The sequence below is a fragment of the Micromys minutus genome, assembly GCF_963924665.1.
Source record: "Micromys minutus genome assembly, chromosome: 2".
Classification (NCBI taxonomy): domain Eukaryota; kingdom Metazoa; phylum Chordata; class Mammalia; order Rodentia; family Muridae; genus Micromys; species Micromys minutus.
This window is the reverse complement of record NC_137971.1, coordinates 82,770,510-82,795,320: the sequence shown is the minus strand read 5'-3', so window position 1 is coordinate 82,795,320 and position 24,811 is coordinate 82,770,510. Positions and strand designations below refer to the sequence as shown.

The 24,811-nt window shown below is 46.6% G+C and overlaps 1 protein-coding gene across 1 annotated transcript in view; it reads left to right on the top strand.

The window, feature by feature from the left end:
• Positions 1 to 498: 498 nt before the first annotated feature.
• Positions 499 to 24,811, top strand: part of SPON1 (spondin 1) — a gene marked incomplete at its 5' end in the record, with an annotated part of 278,019 nt that continues 253,706 nt past the window's right edge. Inside the window, 2 exons of the mRNA XM_080911650.1 lie at positions 499 to 736; positions 21,635 to 21,741. Of these exons, the coding sequence (XP_080767776.1) occupies positions 499 to 736; positions 21,635 to 21,741 (345 nt within the window). The remainder of the gene's footprint in view (positions 737 to 21,634; positions 21,742 to 24,811) is intronic.

The following is a 24,811-nucleotide window of genomic DNA, read 5'->3' as shown; positions in this document are numbered from 1 at the left end:
CCTGGCACTGAGTAGGTTTGCAACAAAAGTTTGTTGGCAGGCTTTCCCTCCTCAGAGCACTGTGGTCCACAGGACCCAGGGTGTAGCTGGAGGCTGCGGAAGCAGCCTCGTTGGTGGCAGGGTGGATTGAGCCAGCACGTGTCTGCGTATCCCAGCTCTCTCCCACCAGACCCTGGGAATCCAGCTTCACAAAACAAACACCAGAGCGCCCGCTGATCCCCAGCTCAGAAACAAAACAGCGCTGCGCTGGGGGATCCGGGCGCAAATCAGCCCTCCCTCTTCGTGCTCCTTCGCCACCGCCCGCCCCTCAGCTCCGCTGCTCGGCTCCGCTCAGAGCAGCGCCGCTCCGCAGCCGCCAAAGCGAGGCGGGCTCGGGCTCCCCACCGCCAGTGCCACCCGGGCTCCTTCAGGTCTCGCCTCTGCAGCTCTCGTCACTTGGAGCAGGAGTGTCCTGACAGGGGTCTGCAACATCCGCATAAAGTTGGGGGACCCTCGAGGATGAGGCTGTCTCCCGCGCCCCTGAGGCTTAGCCGGGGTCCGGCGCTGCTGGCCCTGGCGCTGCCCCTGGCCGCAGCGCTAGCTTTCTCAGATGAGACCCTGGACAAAGTGGCCAAGTCGGAGGGCTACTGCAGCCGCATCTTGCGCGCCCAGGGCACACGGCGTGAGGGATACACGGAGTTCAGCCTCCGCGTGGAAGGCGACCCCGACTTCTATAAGCCAGGAAGCAGCTACCGAGGTAAGTGGAATGGCGTTGGAGGACCAGAGATCTAGAAGCCCCTAGGGCACTGACCGGAGCAAGGCTGTATAGCCTGGAGCGCAGTCCCCGAGTGTACCAGGTCTGCGCATCCCAGCCTGGGGCCCTGACCTGACTGCCCCAGCTCCTTAGCTGCCAGCTTTGTACCTTCCAACACAGCGTCAGGGGAGGAAGGGGCTGTCGGGGAGGCTGCAAGCAGGAGAGACAGCCCGGGTCTCCAAAGCAGGGTTCCTGAGCGGCAGCGGCGGGGGAGGGGGGTACAGTCCAGCCACAGATCACACCAGCCTGGCTGGAAGGAAGCCCGACTTCGCTCCAGCTGTTGGCTAGAGTAAAGTACACCCGCATTTCTCTTATCGCTCTCTGGAAAAAGAGGTACTCTCAGGTGGGTCCCAGAAAGGGCAGCTCTCCCAGTGGCCCCCATCCTTGAAGGAGAGAGACCAGCTTCTTGATCAAGCAGGACTCACTTCCTGGATGAGTCCCTAACCACTCTCAGGGTACAGGTAGGTGGAACCTGAAAGGTCCACTGAAATATTCCAGAATTACTCTCTTATGCCCCAGGAGACTGGGAGACCATTGGATGTCCAGGACAGGTCCCAGGGGTAATATGGAATGTGACTACAGAAAAGAGACCCAGGATTCCCAAGACTGCTTGGACGCGATTCTGATTCTGGCAGCCTAAATGCTGTGCGCCCTGGGGATGCCCAGCTTTATGCAGCTCAGTGGAAAGCAGGACTCAGAGCACAGGGAAAGGCTCTACAAGCAGGTGGGCGACTTCTGGCATGACCAGCGGCTAGACCCACGCCCACCTGAAGACTCCAAGCCACCCTACCCCACCCCACACCCTACCACCTCCCTGCTCAGTACAGATATCCTCTCTCTCCCTCTCTCTTTGTCTCTCCTCCCTCCCTCCCTCTCTCTCTCTCTCTGTCTGTCTCTCTCTCTCTCCCTCTCTCTCCCTCTCTCTCTGTCTCCCCCTCTCTCCCTCTCTCTCCCTCTCTCTCTGTCTCTCTCTGTCTCCCTCTCTCCCTCTGTCTCTGTCTCTGTCTGTCTCTCTGTCTCTCTGTCTCTGTCTCTCTGTCTCTGTCTCTCTCTGTCTCTCTCTCTCTCTCTCTCTCTCTCTCTCTCTCTCTCTCTCTCTCTCTCTCTCTCTCTCTCATACAAGCATTAGCTGGCTGTCCCCAGGCCGGAAACCGGGGAAACTTACTGTATTTTACCTAGGGTCCATGAGAGCCGTAAGTCAGCTGATGAGGAAAAGCAGGCCATTGGAGAATTTAGCGGAACAACTGAGCTTCCAGCTGCTGCCTTCCTGTTTCCCCCAGAGATTTGTGAAAGAAAGTGGTTTGGAGCACTGAGAGAAAGTTTGGGGCAGTGTAGGCAGTACCCGAACCATAGTCTGCACTTCTCAGAAAGCTGCTTCTGTTTTCCGGGTTTTTTCGGTGGCGTTGTAGTTCTCCACTCCAAACTACGCACTCAGGCTCCAGGCACCGAATCCCTCAGCCCTTGGGCAGGATCTGCTTTGCTTTTTGGGGAGTCCACAAGATTCTTCTTTCTCCAGGAAGAAAGATGTTGGGTAAAAAACCTCCTAGCCAGGGAGGAAGCAGGAGGCTTGGGGGAAGGAGTCTTAGACCCAGCATGGGCAGGACAAACTGGTACTTTCCTAACCCAGTTAGGAAGATCAGACCATAAGGCAAGAAGCCATTTGGGCCCCCTGCACACAGTCAACCGGGAAAGCAGAGGGGTAGGGATGACTGGGACTTGGGTTTAGTAGCTCTGTGGCTTTGTGCAAGCCATTTGACTTCCCTGAGCCTATTTCCTAGCCTGGGGGAAAATGCCTTGCAGCCATACAAAGGTGAATGTGTAAGAGAGACAGCAGGTCCCCAAATACTCATTAGTTTGGGTGGGGTGACTTTTCTTTATTGACCTAAAAATGAAGGGGTTGTGCTCTTCTCTGGGTGAAAAGTTTGTCAACATTCCTCCTGTCCAACTCCCAGGGAACAAATGGCTCCCCACTTCTGGCTCCTCCTGAATTTATTTAATGAATGAGTGAATGCTGAAAACTCCATACTCGGGGTCTTATTTATGACTATTCCTAATTTAAACCCAAGAAGAGGGCTTGTCCCCCCAACCCCGTGTGTGTGTGTGTGTGTGTGTGTGTGTTTGTGTGTTGATTTTGGCTAAGCAGGAGCATCCTGGAATCCCCTCTCATACCAGTCCTGTTTGGCTGAGCACACACTTCAGCGCTGGGAGGGAGGCACGTTCCACAATCACATGTCCAGAGAAGTTCCAGAACTTTTAAGTAAAGCCAAGGTCTAGTCAGGGAGGGCCCTGGACTCTAGCTGACACTGTTAAGTTTTGGAATACAGTGATACCTGCTTAAGCTGTGGGTGGGGATAACATCTTTTCTCCCTCCAATGGCCAGAATATCTTGAAATAAAGACTTAGGGAAAGGCATGCTAACGTCTCCAGGGTAGGTGTTTTGTAATTAACCCATCAGGTTCAGGGTTACAGAGAAAAGGTACTACTAGCTTAGTTTGTGACATCGGCTTATAGTTCCTTACACATTAAAAGTAAGTGTAAGGTGTTCTCCTAAGTGCCTTGACTAGGTTTATAGGCATTAACATCCCCTGGTGTTCTGTCTGCTTTTTAATCTCTCTTTCCTCAATTCAGCATCCATCCTCCATCACCCATCACTGGTTTGGCATCAATGACTCCTTTTCCTCCCTCCAATCTTTGCCCTTTATTTCAGTCTGTTATCCAATAGCATCTGTGCCCCATTGCCCCCTCCACCCCATTGCCTGTGGCTATTCTAGACCTGAATAACAAGGTCCCTATTTTAACAAATTGAATCATGGGGCTTCTTCCCCACAGCCTGGGTGCCTTTGGGGCGGTCATTCAGCCTTCTCCAACTTACTAGTGCCATTCTGACTTCCTTTTCTCTCCCACCCCTGCTCCCTCCCCTTCCTCCCTCTTCCTCTAGCTGCCCCCCACCCCACTGCTATAATTGTGCTTTAGAAAGCTCTGAAAGGCCCGCTCTGTTTCTGACCAGAGCCTCCTTTGAAAGGCGATTACAGTGATTAAAAATAACAAGTTGAGGATACTCCAGGGGCCTCTCCTCTAGGGCGACAGTTTACAGAGCCAGCCTTTCCCAGATCACAGTTTCAAGCCAAATAGCAGGAAATCAGCTGAAATGTTCACGAATTGATTGAAAATCAAAGAGGCTCTTTTGTCTGAGCAAGGTCTGTTTATTGGGAAAATAAAGTCAGGCTGGCGAGAGTGTCTTTCTCTAGATGTTGTTTAAAGGGACATTTCAAGGAACTTGATGGGAAAAGAATGTTCAAGAGATTTCAAAAGCTAGTCCAACTGCAGGCATAATTGGGAGATTTATTCCACACCCAGAGGTTTGGAGACCTCCAAGGCAGCTTTGCTGTTTCTTCTTTGTCCCAGTTTGGGACACACACTGCCAGTCTGAGCAGGCACTTCAGCCTGCTAGAACAAAACACAGGATTTCAGGATGCGTGAGTTAGTGTTGGATGTCTGCTTGTCTTCACAGTCACTGTGTGACCTCGGGCAGTTTACAACATGTCTCTGAACCACAGTTTCCCTGTCTGTAAAGTGAGAGCATTTGGGGGGAAGACACCCCCCCAAAGCATGATGGGGAGTGGAAATGAGAGTCTAAAAAGGTCAGCACTCAGGGGATACAGTGTGTATGTTTGTGTGTGCACACGTGTAAATGCACATATATACATGTTATGAGAGGATCCATTGGGAAGTTAAAAAACAAATATTTATAACAGCAGAGAAGACATTGTGCTAGATTCTTCCCACTCAGCTCCCTTGTTCCTCGTAGTCCTGTGGGGCAGCCTATTCTATTCCTGTTTTGTAGATAGGACTGGGCATCAGAGAGGTTCCTCACGGTCGAAGCGCTACAAGTCAGGGTCCATTCTTGTGTCTGGGCCCCTTCAGTCCTCTTCCTTTGTCCTCTTAAACTGACTGGGGACTTGGAACCATTTACTGGGCTAGCCTCAGCCTTCTGAGTACGGAGACTTCCTTGAACGGGAACTGCTTCAACAAATGAAGGTAATCATACTTTGCGACACAGAGTGATGAGGCAGTGGAGTGTCCCTGCATTTCTCCCCCCCTTATTGTTTTCACAGACGTCAGCATTGCTCGTCCCCATAAACAGACGTTCAGTTTATAACATGAGGGGCCTTGACAGTCTTTAACCGATTCCCTTCAGGTGAAGGCAGAAACAATCCGGATGGGGGACAGAACTTAACTTGATAACTTCTTTCATCTACATGCAGTTGTTTTGTAACTAGGCTTGTAAATGTGTGTATTTGAGCATAACCTATGTAGGAGCTGAGAAACTGAAGCTGGGAAAGAGATTTGGAAACAAATTATTATTTTTGTTGTTGTTCCTGAGCTTTGCTTTTCTAAAGAGTGCCTCCATCTCTCTCCTGTTCTTGTGTTATTCCTTCCTTTTACCATGTGATTTTAGATTTTAAATTCTTGTCCCCTTTTCATAATTGTTCAGTTTGAACTGATAATAGAAACCAAAAAGATGGTGTGATTCCAGGCATCAGAAAGCTGAGGCAGGAGGATCATGAGTTTGAAGACAACTTCGACATACATAATGAGATCCTGTCTGAAAAACTCATAAGGGAGGGGCTGGAGAGGTGACACAGCCGTTAAGGGCACTGGCTGTTCTTCTAGAGGAACTGGGTTCAATTCCCAGCAGCCACATGGCAGCTCACCACTGTCTCTAACTCCTGATCCAGGTGATCTGACTCACACATGCAGGCAAAACACCAAAGCACATGAAATAAAAAATAAAATAAAAAGCATATAAGCTTAATGTAAAAAAATAAAAAAAAAAATAAACCTCAGAAGGGAAAGCAAAATTTAAAAGCTGCCTCAAGTGCGATGTTTAAGGATTATAAAGGTTGCTTATGGCTTTGGGTTTCAGGAAGTGGAGGAACATCATAACATATAAAACAAGTCATATCTAATTTAAGTTTTTCAAAGTTTACAGCCCGAGTGCTTTCTCAAGTCCAGGTGAGCCCGTCACAGCTGAGTCTTTTAACCACAAATATAGGCTAAAGTGACATATAGGTGCCCAGAAAGTTTTTGCTACCACCTTCCCCATTTATATTCTTTACAGAATAGGCATAAGCCAAGCTAAGAGGCCCCTGAATGAAATGTTTCATTTGAGATGGATGGAAAGCCAGGCGTGGCAGACCTCTGGGCTTCACAGTGTCAGCCAGGAACCCAGGCTCCTTCTGCCCCATTGCCCTACCCTCTTCTAGGTTTCTGCTGTCCAACAGGTAGCTGCTAGGACAGCAGGACCATTACATACATACCTTCAGTATGGTAGTTGGAAATGAGATGTGCTAGAATGTTATTGAAGGGGAATAAAGAACATTGCTCTTATTAACAATTTTCAAATGGATCCCACATTGAAATGGACATTACATGTGTCAGGTTAAAGAACATATGCTGCTGACATTAATTTCACCCATTTTACACGTGTGTCTGTCTATTGGATGCTAGCCCACATGATTGAGTTGACCTGGCTTTGGGTTGTTTTATTGGACATTTCTCTCCAAGGATCACTGTAGCTGGCTTGCTTTCACATCCAAGCTCCATGTAAGCACATAGTGTTGAGAGGGTTTACTTTAAAAAAAAAAAAAAAAAAAAAAAAAGATAAAGGAGAAAAAGATTTGGGGGAACAATTAGAGCAGTGTTTTTCAACCTGTGGGTTGCAACCTCTTCTGGATCACATGACCCTTTCACAGGGGTCACCTAAGACCACCAGAAAATACAGATGTTTACATTTCAATTTGTAACAGTGGCAAAACTTCAGTAGCAACAAAGATAATTTTATGATTGACGTTACCATAACATGAGGGACTATATTAAACAGTCACGGCATCAGCAAGGTTGAGAGCCACTGAATTAGAAAGTGCCTTGTTTCCTTTTTTTAATTGCTTAAAAAAAAAAACAAAAAAAAACCAAAAAAAAAAAAAAAAACTTTGTGTTTGAGTGTGTTGCCGGCATGTTTGTGTACCATGTGCCTGCAGTGCCTGCAGTGGCCAGAAGAGGGCATTCGAACCTTAGGAACTGTAGTTATAGACAACTATAAGCTAACATGTGGTTGCTGGAAACCAAACCCAGGTCCTTGGAAGAGCAGCCAGTGCTCTTTAACGGCTAAGCCACCTCTCAGCCCTGTCCCATGTTTTTTTATGACAGTCATACTCCTTCCATGAATGAAACTTCAGTGAAGTTTCTTCTAGATCACTCTGTGCAGCTCTGAGCTGATGTTTCTGCTAAATCCGTAGACAGAGAAAGGAGTACAGGGTGTGTATGTGTGGATTGCACAAGTCTGTGCATATGAAAATGTTGTCCTTGTGTAAGTGTGCATAGGTACCCTATTCTATTTACTTTTCCTTCAACAAAGGAGGAATCAGAAAAATAGGAAGGAAGGAAGGAGTAAAAAAACCAAGAAAACAATGTCCACGTGTGGGGTGAGAAAAGAAAAAGCCACCGGAGTAGACATTCGGAATAAAAACGAACAAAATAATTTGAATGCAGTGACTACCTATCCTACCCAAGGCTGAGATTCGAGAGGCAGATGGAAAGTCTAAATCCCATAAGTCAAAATTATCCCTTCACTATCCCTTGAAACCGTGCGTGACAGACAACACAGAGAACAGCTCCGATCTGGTCTGACTTATGTGTCCCTCCAAATATTTCCATTATCAGGGAAGAGAAGGGATCTGGCATTTCTTGCTAAGTCCAGTGCTGGTCTCCCTCCAGCTTTGGCAGTGACCTGTGCTGCGTGGGTCGGGTAGCGGAGAAAACTGTTGGTTTCTCCTCCTTAATACTGGCAGGAAAATAAGTCCTTACCATGTGATTGTGTAGGGAAACTGAAGCCATGTGGCATGCTCAGGACCATACAGTGAGTGGAGTAGTGCCTACCTACCCAGAGTCGCGCGCGCGCGCGCGCGCGCGTGTGTGTGTGTGTGTGTGTGTGTGTGTGCGTGTGTGTGTGCGTGTGTGTGTGTGTGTGTGTGTGTGTCCACCTCATCTCCTTCTCTAATTCGTTTACTTTAGAACACCTACAGCTGGGCTCTCACAAAAACTCCATAAGATGCTGATAAAATTTTGTTGGCATAGAACGTCCCCTCTTCCCAAAGGTCTCCTGAGGCTCAGACAGGACCAGGCAAGGAGTGAAGACCCCACCCCAGAAGCCCTTGGCCAGCAAGCTCCATGTACCTGAGATTCCCAAACTGCCACGAAAGTTTGGAGAAATTTCCTGTGCCTAACCCCTCAGTTGAGGCCTGAGGGCGGTGGCACTGCAGGCTAGGGGTTTACAAATCATTTTTGTAAGGGTTGTGTGAGAGAGATCAGAGGAGACTTTCAGGAAGCAGTCATCTGGTGGAGTTGGGGGAAGGGGAGGAGGTGGGTGGAGGTAGAATCAGGATCCAGTTGGAAATAATGAATGGCCAGGTGCTACCAGGAGCTCTGCCCCGCCCCCACCCCCTCTCCTCTTTGCCTCTCAGGGCTTCCCAATCACTTTCTGAAAGCCAGTGGGAAACACCAAGGGACGCAATTTTGTTCACAGACTACCCTATGACTGTTTCCTCCTCTCTAAGTCGTGTGTATTAAGTCCCATCTATAAAGAGGCTTCTCCGACCACCATTTTATGTTTCCCACTGGGTGTTTCCCCCCCTGATTTATTTTCTTTGCGCCCTTGAGCTCTCTCTGAAATAATCATGTTTATCATCTGCCTCCTCCATCTGGAATACACGCTTTATGAGAGCAAAGCCTTTGTCTTTCTTATTTTATCTCCAGGACCCAGAATCGTGTATGGCCAGTGGGCATTAAATCACTATTTGCTGAGCGGGAGGGGCGCCATCGAAGCCCAAAGGTCCCGGTGTAAGATCTCTACCCTCCCCTTCTTAGATCAGCTAGACTAGAGAAAAGACATCTCCTCCGCCAGAAAGGTGAACGTCAGAGGATGGCACTGGACAAAGTCAAGGCCGTCCAGATGGTGGCAGCAGAGAGAAAGGACAGCTACTGCCCTGGGACAGGCTGGAGGTGGGTGACAGGCAGAGAGAGGGTGACTGATGACAGAGGCAGGTGGGTGCAGAACTGAGGAACAAGGTGACAGCAGGTAGAGGGGGGAGGGAAGGGCTGCCAGCCCACAGTCAGACGCTCAAGCCCAGACACAGATTGTTAAGGTGAATTTTGCTGGAACCATCTGTAAGGACGGGCAAACCCAACAGGAGATTGGCTTCCCAGACTATATTTCTTCTTTTAAGGGACATGTCCCTTCCCTGTGCTCACCCAACACCACCTTAGTACCCCACACTACGGTCTAATTCTGTTCCCGAGGAATACCCTGTTTCCTCAAATACCATCAGTTGTCAATCAAGCCTGAAACTTCAAGGGGCATTTTAGAGTTACGCCACGAGACTTAAGACACTGTATTCATAAGTATACTGGGGTGAGTGACCAGGAGATGGCAATTAGCTGATCAATGTCATTGGGATGACAACAGGATGTTTACTTCAAAATGCTGAACCAGATGTCAGCTTTAGAGAAAGACCTTAAAGGGTGGCTGAGAGCTCTGTCCTAAGCACTAGTTTGCTCCAGAGTCTAATGAACAGATTAGATAAAGGCTTATTAGGCCTGTTTATTAAAAAAAGAACCCTAATCTAAAATAACATTATGTAGGTAAACCTCCCTGCGATTAAAACAAGGGTCCATGAACAATTGACCAGAAATTTTGCTGGAAGTTTGATAGGAAAGCACATCAAGTATGTGCAGGGTGGGGCTGGTGCAAGGTGTGTGTGTGTGTGTGTGTGTGTGTGTGTGCTCGCTCGCGCGAGTGTGCGCGCGCGTGTGCGTGTGTGTGTGAGGGGGACACAAGCCTGTCAGTGCAGAGGCTGGGGGCTAAGGCGAGAGGTCCCTGAGTTGGAGGCTGGCCTAGGTTTATAGAGTAAGACCTATAAGCCCCTCTCCAAGCTGACCAGTTACAGCATAGGTTAACCTATTTGTCCAGTTTCCGCTGGACCACAGCAGCAGAGGCAACTAGCAGAGAAACAAGTTATCTTAGGCTACGGTTCTGGGGATATAGTGCGGGATCTCATAGCACCGTGGTTTGGGGTCTGTGGTGGGAAAACCTACTTAGAACATGGCAAAGTCTGTGGTGGGAAAACCTACTTAGAACATGAGCTAAGATGTAGAGAGAGGGTGAGAGACCGGAGGTACAACATGGTCATCCTAAGACCGCATCTCCTCAGAGGGTATAATACCTTCCCACAGCAGCATCCCAGAGACCAAACTCCCAACAGATCTTTTGGGTGTTATCCATACATGCACAAACCATCGCAGTTAGGGAGCACAGCAACTTCCCAGAAAAACAACAAGCATCTGAGTTAGCATGACAGGGCTTCCAGGAAAGCAAGCACTAGTCCTGGCAAGTTCACACACACACACACACACACACACGTCCAGGACAGGAAGAAAACCATTCTGTCCCTATCAGAGCACATCTGGAGTATGAAGTACAGGAAGAAGAAGTGTCTGCCCTCAGGATGGTTGAAGAAATAGGACATGGCATTTAAGTCAGAAGAGAAGCCAGGGTGGAGAACTATTTACCCATATGCACTGCAAGGGCTGACCTATGGCCAAGGAAACACCTTATTTTGTGGGATTTCAAAGGTCAGGGATTTGAGAGGGAGAGAGAGAAAAAGAGTTGGCATGTAGGAAAATGGCGCTATATAAAGTTACAAGGGAAACCTTATGTTAGGATAGGGTGTTTAATTTTAATTGGGCATGTTAATTAGGTAGGCCAATGGGGCTGCTGATGGCTGGACTTCAATACTTTGAGAGCTGGACCTTGGTGGTCAGCCTCAGGAGGAGGAAGTGGTCAAATAAGAGAACAGACCTTGGTGGCTGGCTTCAGGGATGTAATCTAACATTTAAGCAAGGCAGAGAGAAGGGGGAGACGAGCAAGCTATGCTTGTCACATGCAAGCTGGCCGGAGTCGCTTCAAAGAATCCGGCTTGCCTATGTGGTCTCTCCCTCTCCTGTCCCCTGACCCCTACCACCTGCTTCCTGGCTGCCATGAGATAAACAGCTCCTTTTAGCATGGCTTTCTCCCCGATGCTTTCCCCTTGCTACAGGCCTAACAGCAGCAGAGCTAACACATGCACATGGACCAAATCCTTAGAAGCCATGAACCCAGAAGAAGCCTCTCTTTTAATTGGTTTCCCTCAGGTATTCCGTCACAGTGACAGGAACTTAGACTGCTGAGGAGTCCTGCGGTCCATGCAGAGTTGCTGATTGCTTTGCTTCAGGATCAGCCAGGAGTTTTTCAGTGCAACCAACAGGACAGAATCAAATTAACTGGAGCAGAGCACAGTGACCCCCATATTTGGAAAGCCCAGAGCTGGATCTCATCACCCATCCTCCTCCCTGATCCATATTTCCTTCTCCTTTCTACTCCTCCCTTCCACAGGTCTTGCTCTGCGCCTTTTATTCTTTATCTCTTAGCCGTGCTTCTGGGCATTACCTTCCTTATTTTCTTTATTATAAATATCGTTTCTCCAAACCACAGAGCCTATATCTGCCAGCAACCTTCGGTGAAGAGTCTCTGAGCTAGTTCTGTGACTATAAGAAAGGTCCCTACCCTACCCTTTAAGATAAAGCATCTCAGGGAAGTGGGTCCTGGTCAGCTCCGCTTAAGTTACAAGCCCAGGAGACTAGGACATGGAGGCGGACTGGATCTGGCTCAGTTGCTTCTTGATTGTGTTTAAGGAGGGAGGCAGGGGGTTGGCTACATGGTCATGATAGGAGGACCCACAGGGATCTCCTTCAGCTTCCTTCTGACCTTCATCTGTATAGTCTGACACACTGCTGACCTCTCGGGAATAGCTTTTTATAGGTGTTAGTCAGCCTTCTATTGCAGTGGCAACGTGTGTGAGACATTGGCCTTCCTAGAAGAGATGCTGGCTAGCGTCAGTCCGTGGTCAGGTAGCTCTGCCTGTCTGGGCTTATGGCAACACAGTACATAGTGGTGTGAGAATGTGCCACCTGAGAAGTCTTGTTTGCTTCACAGTAATGGGAGAGAGACAGAGACAGACAGACAGACAGAGACAGACAGAAAGACAGAGACAGAGTGTGGGGGGCAGGGCGGGATGAACACCCAGAGTTTCCATTTTGTCTGTAAGAGCATAATCCTAATAAACAAATTTCCTCCCACTGAGCCCGACCTCCTAAAATTTTTATCAACTCCTCTATGTCCCCAAAACATGGGCCTTTGGGGGGACATTCAAGGTCCAAAGTCTAGCACCATGCTTTCTCATGTTGGAACCATGATGTTCAGCTCAGGACTTCCATCTGGCCCTAAGCTATACTGTGAGGAGGTGAAGAAGGAGCCTTCATGGTGACACTGTATTTGATTCACACTCATTATCTCCTCTAATCCTTGCAACAAATCCACAAGCCGATAAAGATGATCCCCATTTCATGGCGGACGCTGATTTATTTTTTAATGTATTTTATTGATTCAGCAAACATTTTTATGGGCTCACGAATATTGAATTCATTAGCTATCCCAACGACAATACAGGTACACAATGTCCCAGCTGGTTTTCACATAAGGAAAGAGAGACAAAGGAAAGTGCAGTGCCTTGCCCAAAACTGTACAAAATAGAAAGACGCTAATTTGGAGCTAGGCTTTTGTGCTGTTTCCACTGTGTAGAGATGCCCTTTACAATTTTTAGGGTGCACAGTCTTGTTTGGAATGGGGGTGGGTTTGCCTCCAATGAAAACACTGAGAATATTGGCTGCTAGTGGAAATTTAAAGAAATAGCACAACCTAATCCCATTGGACACTCTTGCTCATGCTGGGTTTCCAGCCCTGCTTTTCTGTCGACCAGCACTTCCCTGGCAGCTCTGCCCTAACTGGCTGGGTGGAGAATGGTTCCCAAATTTCTGAATGCAGAATGGGACTTCCACTTCTGGGTTCCTTCAAGTCAAGCAGCCGAGGAGCACCTTGTTTCCAAGGCTTACTTAAAGCTTCGGTGAGCTGCGGTATAAACTGTGGAAGGAGGCCCATGGTGGTTGAGGCTACAACATGAAGTCTTAGGCACCTCAGTAACACACATGATGCAGTTGACCAGGGCTGATACTGGTGATACTGGGACCTGATTCTACATGGAGCCAGGAGACTGGGGATCTTGGGGTCTGGTTCTGAAACTTCAGAGACAGGGAAGGAGGGTGATAAAATTCCTCAGAGCACACAGCTTTTGTCAGGCTTCACTTGTTTGTTTCATACACAAGTGAAGCCGGAGAAGCTCTTACCACCCAGGTAGCATTTAGCACAGTGGTTCCCACCTATGGGCCTCAAATGCCAGAAACCACATATTTCTGAAGGTCCAAGGAACAGAAACGCCACTCAGTAGCAAAATTACAGTTATACATTTATGCTTGGGGGTTCCTAAGAGGACTGGATATGTGCTTTTTGGTGCTCACAATCCACAGGTTAAGGACCACTATTTTAGAGTAAGTGTATAATCCAGCGATCACACAACCTCCAGCCTTCCTAAAGTGTAAATCTGAATGGACATTCCCATCTCAGACCCCCAGTGCTTCTCAGAGAGGTAGCCATACTTCCTAAAAAGGCCTAAAATGCCCTTAACTCAGTAAATACAGGGTGAGGTGGGGGGGTGGCTATCTCTACTAACCATCCCATACCTGGCTTGGGTCTGGTACCCTACATCGAAGCAACAGCAACAACACAAAAGCAAATTGGTGGGGGAGACGAGTGTACCATACACTATGAGCCATAAAAACATTGGCTGGAGCAGAAAGGATCCAAGTGTGCAGGGAAGACAAATGAGCCTTCCCTCTCTCACGCATTCAAGAATTATTTACTATGTGTTAAGAATTAAGACAGAGGGTTAGAGAGATGGCTCAGTGGTTAAGAGCACTGCCTGCTCTTCCAGAGGTCCTGAGTTCAATTCCCAGCAATCACATGGTGGCTCACAACCATCTGTAATGGGATCTGATGCCCTCTTCTAGTGTGTCTGAAGGCAGCTACAGTGTACTCGCATACATAAAATAAGTAAATAGGATCTTTTAAAAAAGTATTAGGACAGAGTCGGTGTGTGTTTCTCTGAAGCTTCTGGATTGTTAGGGAAGGTATATATATAACCTTAATATATGTAACATGTATAACAAATAATTTCATAAACATATATTTAATTAAGATTGAGCTAGAGATATCCAAGAAGCACAAGAAGGTGATATATTATGTAGTAGAGTAACCCCCCCACATGAATATGACAGACCACAAGACCACTCAGTATATTGTGAGGACTGCACCAACTCTCTCTATAACTTGGTACTGTGAGGAACCACTCCCAGTAGACCTTGGTTGGTGCTGACTGGAGTTTTCCTTCCATGATTTTCCCTGAGGACCAACTCACTTGTCCTTACCATCACGGTCATCAGTGCCCTCTTCCCCATCTACAGTGTCATCATCACCACCCACACACCGTCACACTCAACATGTCACAGTCCTGGACCATTTGCAGATGGTGGCCATTGGAATCACTGTGAATTTGATCTGTTCTTACACTTCTGTAAGGCAGTGTCACCGACCCATCCCTTTTTAAAGTGGGGGAACAGGACAGTTAGGTCACCTCCCAGGAGTCTCATAATTAACTAGTGGGAACTCTGGAGTCCTAATCCTGAATCCTTGCCTTTACCAGTTCCCTGTGTGTGCTCACAAGATGACTCCAAATAGCCCTTCTCTCTGTGTCCTTTTTATTTTGCATTTTTAATCCTTTGTAAGCATTTTTCTCCAAGATTTTGGATCTCTTAATGGCCTCTCCTGGGAGGCACTGGGAGGAGTCATTAGAGAGAAGATCCTATTATTTATCACTAGGCAGTCATCTTTGGTTGTTACTGGGATGCAGAACATGCTGTGCATTTGTGCCTTTCTTTCAGGAGGAAGTCTAATGAAGCCCACCAGATGAATAGGGCCTCCTGACCGCTGTCAAACTAAACTGCGTAATAAAATCATCTCCAGCGGCAGTTACACACTGAAACCCCATGCGGAGTTCAGCTCCGTCTCCAGAGCCCCCATCTTGTGTGCTACATCTAATAGACAAGAAAGGTGACGACCTTAGTTTTCTAGAACCTGCAGAATGCAGCATTCTGGGAAGCCAAACTTACAGCTAGCTTGTCAAGTATACGGCATAAATGTGCAGGAAGATGGCTATTTGAAATCAGGAAAAAATTTACTGATTTAATCACACATCATATAGCTTTATGATTATCACATGGTGAAGAGACCAGTGTCGTCAGAATTGGCATGAAGAACTGGGACATGACCAGGGCTGTAGTAATATTTGTGTAACCTCCACATCATTCCCCCTTTTCCTCCCAAACATCTGACTAGCATCAGAGATTGCCTGGTGCTATCTTTTATGTAAGTATTCACCAGTGCATCCATACTATTTCTATTCTGTTTGTCTGTCTGTCCTCAACCTTTCCTTTTCTCTTCCCATCCCTTTTCCCCCCACTCTGTATGTGTTTGTGTGTGGTATATGTATTGCTCATGTGCACATGTGCACTGAAGCCAGAGAATGACATCGAATGTCTTCCTGGTTTGTCACCCACCTTCTGTCTTGAGACAAGGTTCCTATCTGTAGTGGCTGGTTTTATGTCAACTTGACACAAGCTGGAGTTATCACAGAGAAAGGAGCCTCCCTGGAGGAAATGCCTCCATGAGATCTGGTTGTAAGGCACTTTATCAATTAGTGATCAAAGGTAGGAGGGCCCAGTCCATCCCTGGGCTGGTAGACCTGGGTTCTATAAGAAAGCAAACTGAGCAAGCCAGGGGTAAGCAAGCCAGTAAGTGACATCCCTCCATGGCCTCTGGATCAGCTCCTGCTTCCTGACCTGCTTGGGTTCCAGTCCTGACTTCCTTTGGTGATGAACATCGATGTGGAAGTGTCAGCTGAATAAACCCTTTCCTCCCCAACTTGCTTCTTGGTCGTGATGCTTGTGCAGGAATAGAAACCCTGACTAGAACACTAACTGAGCCTGGAGCTCACAGATTCAGATTGTCTAGCTAATGAGTTCCAGTTACAGATGTGTGCTGCTGTGCTCTGCTTTCATGTGGAGGCTGGAGACCCAAATTCAGGTTCTCATTCCTGCATGGCAACCTTTCTACTGACCGAACCATCTCCCAGCCCTGCCATTTGTGTTCCTTTGTGTCAGCTTTTTTCCAACTTCGGAATTTTCTTTGTCACTCATTCATGTCAATGTACAGCACAATTCGTCCATTTCCGTCAGACATTTGATCACTATTTATCTATTCCAAATTAGTGATATTTCCAATTAGAAGCTACTCTGAAAGACATCACCCCCATCTCCTAAGAGCATTTGGTGCACATAACCATATATTGTGAAGTTGTGTAGCTGGGCCATGGGGGAATGTGTATGTTCATCTTCAACAAAGTGCTGAAAAGTTTTCCAGCAAATGTGCTAATTTTCACTTTCCTCCAAAATGTGTGAACGTTCCAGTTAACAGCATTTGGTATTAATTCTTCATATTTAGTCAGTCTGGTAGCCGTTCAGTAGTATTTTATTCTGAATTTCGTTTGTATTTTCCTGTTGGCTGACGAGGTTCAGAGTTTTTCACAGGTTTTTGCCCAGCAAGGCACCTTCACCAAGTATTAGCTCATGCATCTGCCTATTGCCTTTTCTGTTGGGTCATCTTTCTTCTTGACTAGCAAGACATTGTATATTTTGGATGATGGTTAGATAGTGCCTATAGGACGGCAAGGATCTTTTACACCACAACTTGCCCTTTCCCTTTTCACGGTGTCTTTGGACAAGAAAAGTCGAGCAGCACCTCATTTATACATCTTAGGCTTTATAACCATTGCTGCATTATGTCCTAAGTGTTTTCTGCTCCAATGTCATTGGCACACTGTCATATTGCATTGCATGTGACATGTCAGCCTGTGTAGATTTACTTTGTGTACAGTTGGTGAGGACCACATGCGGTCGGTTGTCCTTAACCATTGGGTTTCTGCTGCTATGCATTCTATACCATCCATACTTCCCATAGCTTTCTGAAGCTTTATTTTTTGCCCTCCACCGTTTAATTGGCTCAGTTTTCTTTCCTTGTTATACAGCAGTGACTTGATTTCCATCGCTCTGTAAGTATTCATAATCTGGAAATAATAAGCCCTACAACTTTGTACTCCTTTCTCAAGATTGCCTTGACTATTCTTAGCACTGTGCATTTCCATATGACTTTTAGAAGCAGGTTCTCAATATCACATAAAACACACTGAGACTTTCATTTGGACTGCACAAACTCTATACATCAGATATAGATACAAGTGTGTGTGCGTGTGTGAGTGTGCGTGTGCGCATGTTTGTAAGAGGCTTGGCATTCTTGACAATGCTGAGACTAACAGACCATGAGTACTATTCTGTAGGCTTCATTGCACATCACTGATCACTGCCCTGAGCCCAGATGTGGCTCCAGCCCTTGAAGGGCTTATGAACCTGAAGGCAAACAGAAAGCACAAAGTGCGCTGCAGTGTGATAATCGTATTACTAAAAATAGTAACTACGACCATTTTAAAAATATTTTATTATTTGTTGATTTTGTGTGTATGATGTGTACACATGCCTGTGTAGCTGTCACAGAATACACCTAGAGATTAGAGGACAGCTTTTGGGTGTCAGTTCTTCTATACATGGGTTCTGGGGACCAAAGTCGGGCCATCAGGCTTGTACAGTCACTGCCCCCTGGTCCAGCCTGCATCCCTCGGCTCCATTGTTCATCGTCGGTCTACTGTATTCCAGGTTGTGATATCAAAGACCTTACACACACCCACTCATTTACGTCACATGCTGACACTTGGAAGTAAGCATAGAGATCATGTCAATTGTGTCGGTATTTCTCTGTAACATGTACCTTTTCAGCTTTAATATGATGTGGTTTGCGATAGGCTTTTTCTCAGAGGGAAAATAGCTTCCATATTGTCTTCACCACATTAGGGATTATTTTTAGATTCATGAGAGCTAGTGGGGCTCAGGATTTCTTTTTTCTTTTTAAAAAGTTCTGTTTATCTCAGTGTGTGTGTGTGTGTGTGTGTGTGTGTGTGTGTGTGTGTGTGCATTGCATTGGCATGTATGTTTGTGTACTGCATTCCAGAAGGAGCTGTTGGATGTCCTGGAACTGGGGCTGTCTGATAGGGGATCCGGGAACTGAACCCGGGTCCTCTGCAAGAGCAACAAGTGCTCTTAAGCATCGAGCCATCTCTCCAGCCCCAAAGTCTCATAATTTCAAATTATCAGAGGAGAAGGAAACCCAGTAACTTCTTAAAAGTTACCATTAAGTTCCAGCCGAGATTATTTTTATTTACCTTTCTACAAATGTTCAGTATTGTCTTTAAGAGATATAAAAGGTAGGGCTAGCTCAGCAGGTAAATAACTTTCTGAGCAAGCATGAGTGTGTGTGTGTGTGTGTGTGTGTGTGTGTAAAGCATTTATAGTCTTTAGACCATTGTCTAGAAATATGAGGCAAATCTATATAAAGCCGTGGCACAGGCCTTCTCCTGTCCCTTGTGAACTGGGTCAGAAGGCAATCCCAGACTTCTAGAAGCACTGTACAGATATTATCATCATGACTTACAGCCAAGAGAAGTGCCCTTGACTAGTGGCAAAGTACCTGGATTCCAGATGACACTTCACATGATGTGAACTTAAATAAATCTCTCTGCTCTGGATCTTAGAAGCCTAGTCACAGAATAGAAGGGGTTAAATCAGGTCACCTTCATAGAAAGCCAGGAATCAGTGAGTTTAGAGCCTGTACTAAGTGAATAAAACTTCTATTTATTTATGCATTTTTAACTTTTTGGGTCCTATTTCTCCCTGAGTATATGTACGTGAATATATATGTTATACACATTCAAATAATGCTTTAATTTATTAGTCTTTTTATTGTTGGCAATGAAAATGTTTCCTAAAACATCTGCCCTAATTAGTTGTAATTGTTAACTCAGTCTTGTCATGTGAGTATAGGCTTCACTGAGGAATTGCCTAGATCAGATCAGTCTGTGGGTATGTCCGGTGGTGGGGTTTTCTTAATTAATAATTGAATCAGAAGGTTCCAGCCCACTGTGGGCAGCACCATTCCTAGGCAGGTGGTCCTGGGCTGTATAAGAAAGTCTCATGAGTCTGTGACCCAACCACCAAGCAGCATTCCTTCAGGGTTCCTGTTGTATTCCTTCGGTCATGAGTGAGGTCCCTCCCTGGTCAGAGGTGATTCTATTTGTAATAGCACGCAGGCCTGCCTTCTGGTTCCTGTTTAGAGTTACCTCAGTGCTGAACTGGGAGTGTCAATCAAATAAAACTTAACTCTCTAAGTTGCTTTTGGGCATGTGTGTGTCACAGAAACAAACTGAAGGTAACATAGAAAGTAATTTTTATCTCTTATTTTTATTTTGTATTTTATTTTTTGGCTTCTTTTTTAAAAGTCCCAGTGTCTCCTCTTGTACAGTCCAAGGTATCACCATCTTTAGTAGAGAGTCACCACCTTAGCCAAGGTTACCTCACTCTTTAAGGGTGTGAGACCTGGGGAGAGATGCCAGAAAAGTTCACCATCGGTTTTCCTCCCTAGCAAGGAGTTGCTCTAGTTACACTCACAGCATCAGCTGTCAACATCTGTGTCATGTTTTGCTGGGAGCTGGGTTTGGTGGGTATTTAGTATATGTGGCTTGGTGGTTCAAACTTTAGGGACAACCCCACTCCCCACTCGACCCCTACAGTCTATTACAGCCTCTTCCACAAAGACCCCAATTCAAATAAGATCACATTCTTGGGTCCCTGGCATCCTAATGTATATAACGTTTTGTACAACATTTAAGCCCTATCCCATAGCTTCCTGTGTAGGTCTGGGTGCAGACCAGGGGAGACCAGGAAGGGTCTGTGCAAGGAAGGGTGCAGACAAGCCTGTGATCTCCTGCAAAGTCCCTAAGGGTGGTTCCTTCTGATTCCCAGGCCAGCTTTAAGTGAGTGGAAAGAACCCCTGGGAGGTGTCTTTGAAACCTTAGTGATAAAGAGTTGGTGCTAATATAAGAGGCTATGGTGACTTGAAGACAGTCTTTTAGAACAAAGTCACAGGTGCTTGGTCACTAGAGGTCAAGGTCCACCAGTCCCGGGGTCACGTTAAAAGGGTGCAAAGAGATACGAGGAAGTCCTGGTGGTGCTCCCTTGCCAGCTGCTCTCTCCCCTTCTGCTCTTCTTAATGCTCCGTTCTATTGACTCCTGAGCACCCCACTTTTCTTACCCCACCGTACTTTCCCTTCATTCTCTCTTTCTCACTTTCTATTGGAGCTTGTAAAACAGATGGACAGAGAGCCAGGCGAGGCATGCCTTTACTTCTGTAAGAGGAACTAACCAATCACAGTATGGTATCTGGCATTGTTTTAATTTAAATTTTATTTTTACTTTATGTGTGTGTGCTGCCTGTATATATGCCTGGTGCCTGCGGTGTCAGAAGGGGACATCAGATCCCCTGGAACTGGAGTTACAGGTTTTTGAGAGCTGCCACGTGGGTACCAGGAATGGGATTTGGGTCCTTTGGAAGAGCAGCCAGTCTCTTAACCCCCAAGTCATCTCTCCAACCTGATATGTGTACTTTACATGTCTTTGAAGATCTTCGGTGAGAAATCTGTGTATAGGCGGCTCAGGAGTCATCACTCTATTATCTGAGATAGTGGGGTTTTGTCTGCAATTTTAGAGTAACTAATTGGTCATTACTGGGCTCATTTTGGGGAGTTTAGAGGACCATATGCTCTCCCCTCAAACGGAAATGATATAGCATGATGGATAGATTCAGGTCACCAGTCCAGGGGTGGAGTGTTAAGCTGGGAAAGGGACCCTTAGTATGGTGACCCTGAAAATGTCGGTCGACCTTTCTATCTTGGTTTCTTGTCTGTGACATGGGAAGCCTAGATTAGAGGCTCCCTGGAACCTCTAATAGCCTGTGAGGCCATATCCCAAACCTAAAATCTAGAACACAGACTAGAGATATATATTTATCTGATTAAACTTGAATGTGTCTTAGGTGCTGGATCATGTGGATACAGAGGGAAACCCCAGCCTCTCTCCTGAGGGATCCTCTGATTTGTCAGGCAGAGGAAGGAGCGGGAGAGAGGAAGGCAGGCTTGGAAACAGTTTTGCGGTGAATCTGTTTATGATACCTGGGGCAGAAATTGAGCAAGCACCAGGGGGCTGGGAGTGAGTTTTTCAGAATATAAGGAGAAGATATTTGGAGAGCAGAGAACAATATGTGTCACCCTAGACATCTGAAAGGACCCCAGATTACTCTTCCATCATCTTAGTAGATGTGTAGCAAGTTGACTTTATTGTCAAGATGGGAGTTTCATTATCCCAGTGCTATCATTATCAAATTGAGATGATTAAGACAGCTCCCCTTTCCTCTGTCTGACTGGTTAAGGGGGTCTTAAGAAGACACGGAAGGTCCTGGTATGAGGATTGTGAATTTGAGACCAGCTCTGACTGTACAACAGGCTCTGCCTCAAAAAGAAATAAATAAACAAGTAAGTAAAGAAATAAATATATAAAGGATTTGGGGTCAGATTTCAGATCTGGCATTTAGCAAACTCTGAAAATGGAAGAGAGGGCTGCTGAGCCTTTACTGCACACCACAGGGATAGAATGTTGACAGAGCTCTCAGGTCTGGTCCTACATGTCAACGGGAACACTATCGATTGCTGTGTTGACAGTGGGCTTTTTTGTCTCTCACAGTGACACTTTCGGCTGCTCCTCCCTCCTACTTCAGAGGCTTCACATTAATTGCCCTCAAAGAGAACCGGGAGGGTGATAAGGAAGAAGACCACGCGGGGACCTTCCAGGTAAGACTCCACTCACTGACACAGGCTGTTCCAGTGTCCCTTCCTGCCTGGCAGTCAGAGACCAAATAAATGAGTTTATGTAAAAGGAGAGAGGTTAAGCATCATGTGTGGCTTTTCATGTGCTTCCTCAATGAAATCCAAATGGGCCAGCTCCATTAAAAGGACCCCACAATTGGCTGGCAAAGGCTGCCAGCCTGCCTGAGCAGGCTTGGTCACCGGGCAGGGTTTGCTTCACTCTGGCAGATCCTACTGCTGGGCTCTGGGTTCTCTATACCCTTGGCATAAGTCAGTGCAACAAGGAGAGAGTGCTCAGAAACTGGCCCAGGCTTGCTGTTTCCCCTGCAATAGGCATCTTGTGATTGACTGGAACAGGAGCTCAGGACAGCCAGGTGGAGGGAGTTCAAAGCACAGGAGAAGGATGTTAAGGGAATGTGGAGACTGACTTATGAAGAGAAACAAAAAGAATTGTGCGTGCTTTGCTTGGCTAAGTGATCCGGCAAGGTTAGGAGGTGGTGGTCTCTGAATGTCAGTCCTGGAAGAGTAGCTCCATAAGGGCGCTGTGTGTGACTGTGCAAAAGGCCACATCAGAATGACAGTGGGTTTGGAGAAGAAAGGGGATCTCAAAGGCAAGGCCCTGACAATAACTCATATTTCACTGTGGAATAGTCTTCCAAAGGAAATGGCAGGAACATCGACCCCCTCTCTAGCAAGATGTCAGAACACATCCCAGAGGGCTGGGGTGATCTGAGGGGGAGGCCCAACCAGATACACCCTGACCATTTCTGGTAGCCATTTCCCATTGTTCTCGAATTCGTTTTTATCTGGCATTTGCAAACTCAGAAGAGAAAATGAAAGACCAGGAAAATGCTTGCCCTCAGAACTGGCTGTTAGGGACTCTGGTGTAACGTGTGAGCTCCTCAGAAGACCGTGCCCCAAATATCATATTCACCAGGGTCTTTTAATCACTTGGGGCCAGTTTGCAATTAAAGGTTGAATCGTGTGACTTGACATTTGTGTTTGTGTGTACATCGTACATACATGTACAATGGCATGCATATGGAGGTCCGAGGGCAGCTTTCAGGAGCTGATCCTCACGTCCACCCATGTGGGTTCTGAAAATTAACAAGGTTACACGTGTCCTTACCCTGTGATCTAGCTTGCTGTATCCCCTTTGTGTTTCTTTTTCTGTACAGTGGTTGGGGGACATGCTATGTAGTCCTGGAGGCACTGGTACACAGTTTGTATCCAGGCTGCTTCAGAAATCTCTGCTTCAGCCCTCCAAGTGTTGGAGTTACCACCATGCTCAGCTAAAACTTTCTTTTCTATACATGAGAGTCCCGGCTTCTGGTTTATGCTCATTTAGATGACCTTTCTTGGAAAAGAACTCTGGGAAGAAATACAAAAGCGTGGTCCAATAGTAATAACACCAAGGCTCATGTTGCCGAGTGCTGACCATCTGCCGGGCTCTGTGCCGAGTGCTTTCTCCTGTCGTAGCATGCCTTACTTGTGACTTAGCTTGTGACTTCGGAGCTTTGGATATTTTCCTGATTATTTCTTACTCTTCCCTCAGAGCTCCTGACATCCTTTCTTCTTACCTGACCATGGGCGGATTACTGGCAGCGTCAGCCACACACGGGAACTTATAAATGCAAAGTCTCAGCTCACTGAGGCTGGATAAGTCTGATCTTAGAGCAGGGTCTGCCCCCTGTGTTTTAACAAGCTGGCAAAACCGAGGTCCCATGGGCTGAGAACCTCGGGTGTCCCGAGACATTGCGGAAACAATGACTTTTCCATCACTCACAGCAGGGACAGACCCATCACTTTCTATCTGTGTTCTCCTCTCCAGTCCTCGGGAGCAGAGCACTTGAGGATATGGAAACACCCATGACAACAGTCAGAGCTAGCAGGGCTTAGTGCTCGGGAGTCAGAGCCCTTAGGTTCCCACTCAGTGACTGACGTAATCCTCAGGGCAGCATGGTGGACTAAGCACTGTGGCTCTCTTTACACAGCACAGGCATCTGGGGGGGCTCAGAGAAAGTCAGTAACTTCCCTAAGGCCACCCTACTCTTGGATAAAGCTGAGATTCAAATCGAACCTAGACTCCTGGTTATATCCATGTTTCTGATTATAACTGTGGGGTACAATTGGTGTGTGCCTGTCCAGGGCAAAGAGGAGGCCCCACTCTGTATGAGGTTTCCTGGTCATTGTTGTTGTTTGTTTTTGATTTATTTTTATGACAGTAGTGTGTGTGTGTAGGGTACCTGATATTGTCTATTTTTACTTAATTCTTGTGGCAACTTTCTGAAGTCAGGGCTGCTATTACCATTTCTCACAAGATAAAACAGAACCTTCATGGAATCAAGTCAAAGCAAGCCAGCACCTCAAAGCTCCACATGATGGACTAGTATTTTTTTCTCATAGTGAAGGTCTTTACTCTTGCCTTACCTGCAAACCATTCAAATGTACACCCCACTTGTTTCTCCTGGTTTCTGAGGTTAGTAGGGGGTTCGTAGACCAGACCCCCGTTGTGCCTCTCCTGTACCTTTCTACTATAACATTGACACATTTGAAAGTTGTCATCTTTCATTGACTCTATTTGTTCATTAGTTCATTCATTCATTCATTCATTCGGTATCATGGGGGTGCTTCCTGTCCCAGGCACTGACTGAGCTCAGCACTGGGGCCAATGGTAACACAAACTGAGATTGTCGTGACCTGGTGACATTTACTGTACCCTCCCTGCCATCATCCAGTTGAGTCAGCCTCTGCAGCTGACAGGTGGAACAGGGAGTCCAGTCACCCACTAGAACACAAATTATAAACACTGTTGTCATTTCTTGGAGATGGCATTTTAAAAGTAGCTAAATATACATTTTCGTCTAATGCCTTCCCTTCCTGAAAACTGAGTACTTAATAACCACAAAATTTGGGTAAACCGAGGTTGGAGAGATGGCTCGGCACTTAAGAGCACTTGACCCCCTTGCAGAGGACCCAGGTTTGTTTACAGTACCCACATGGCGGCTCACAACTATCTGTCACTCCAGTCCCAGGGGATCCCATGCACATATGT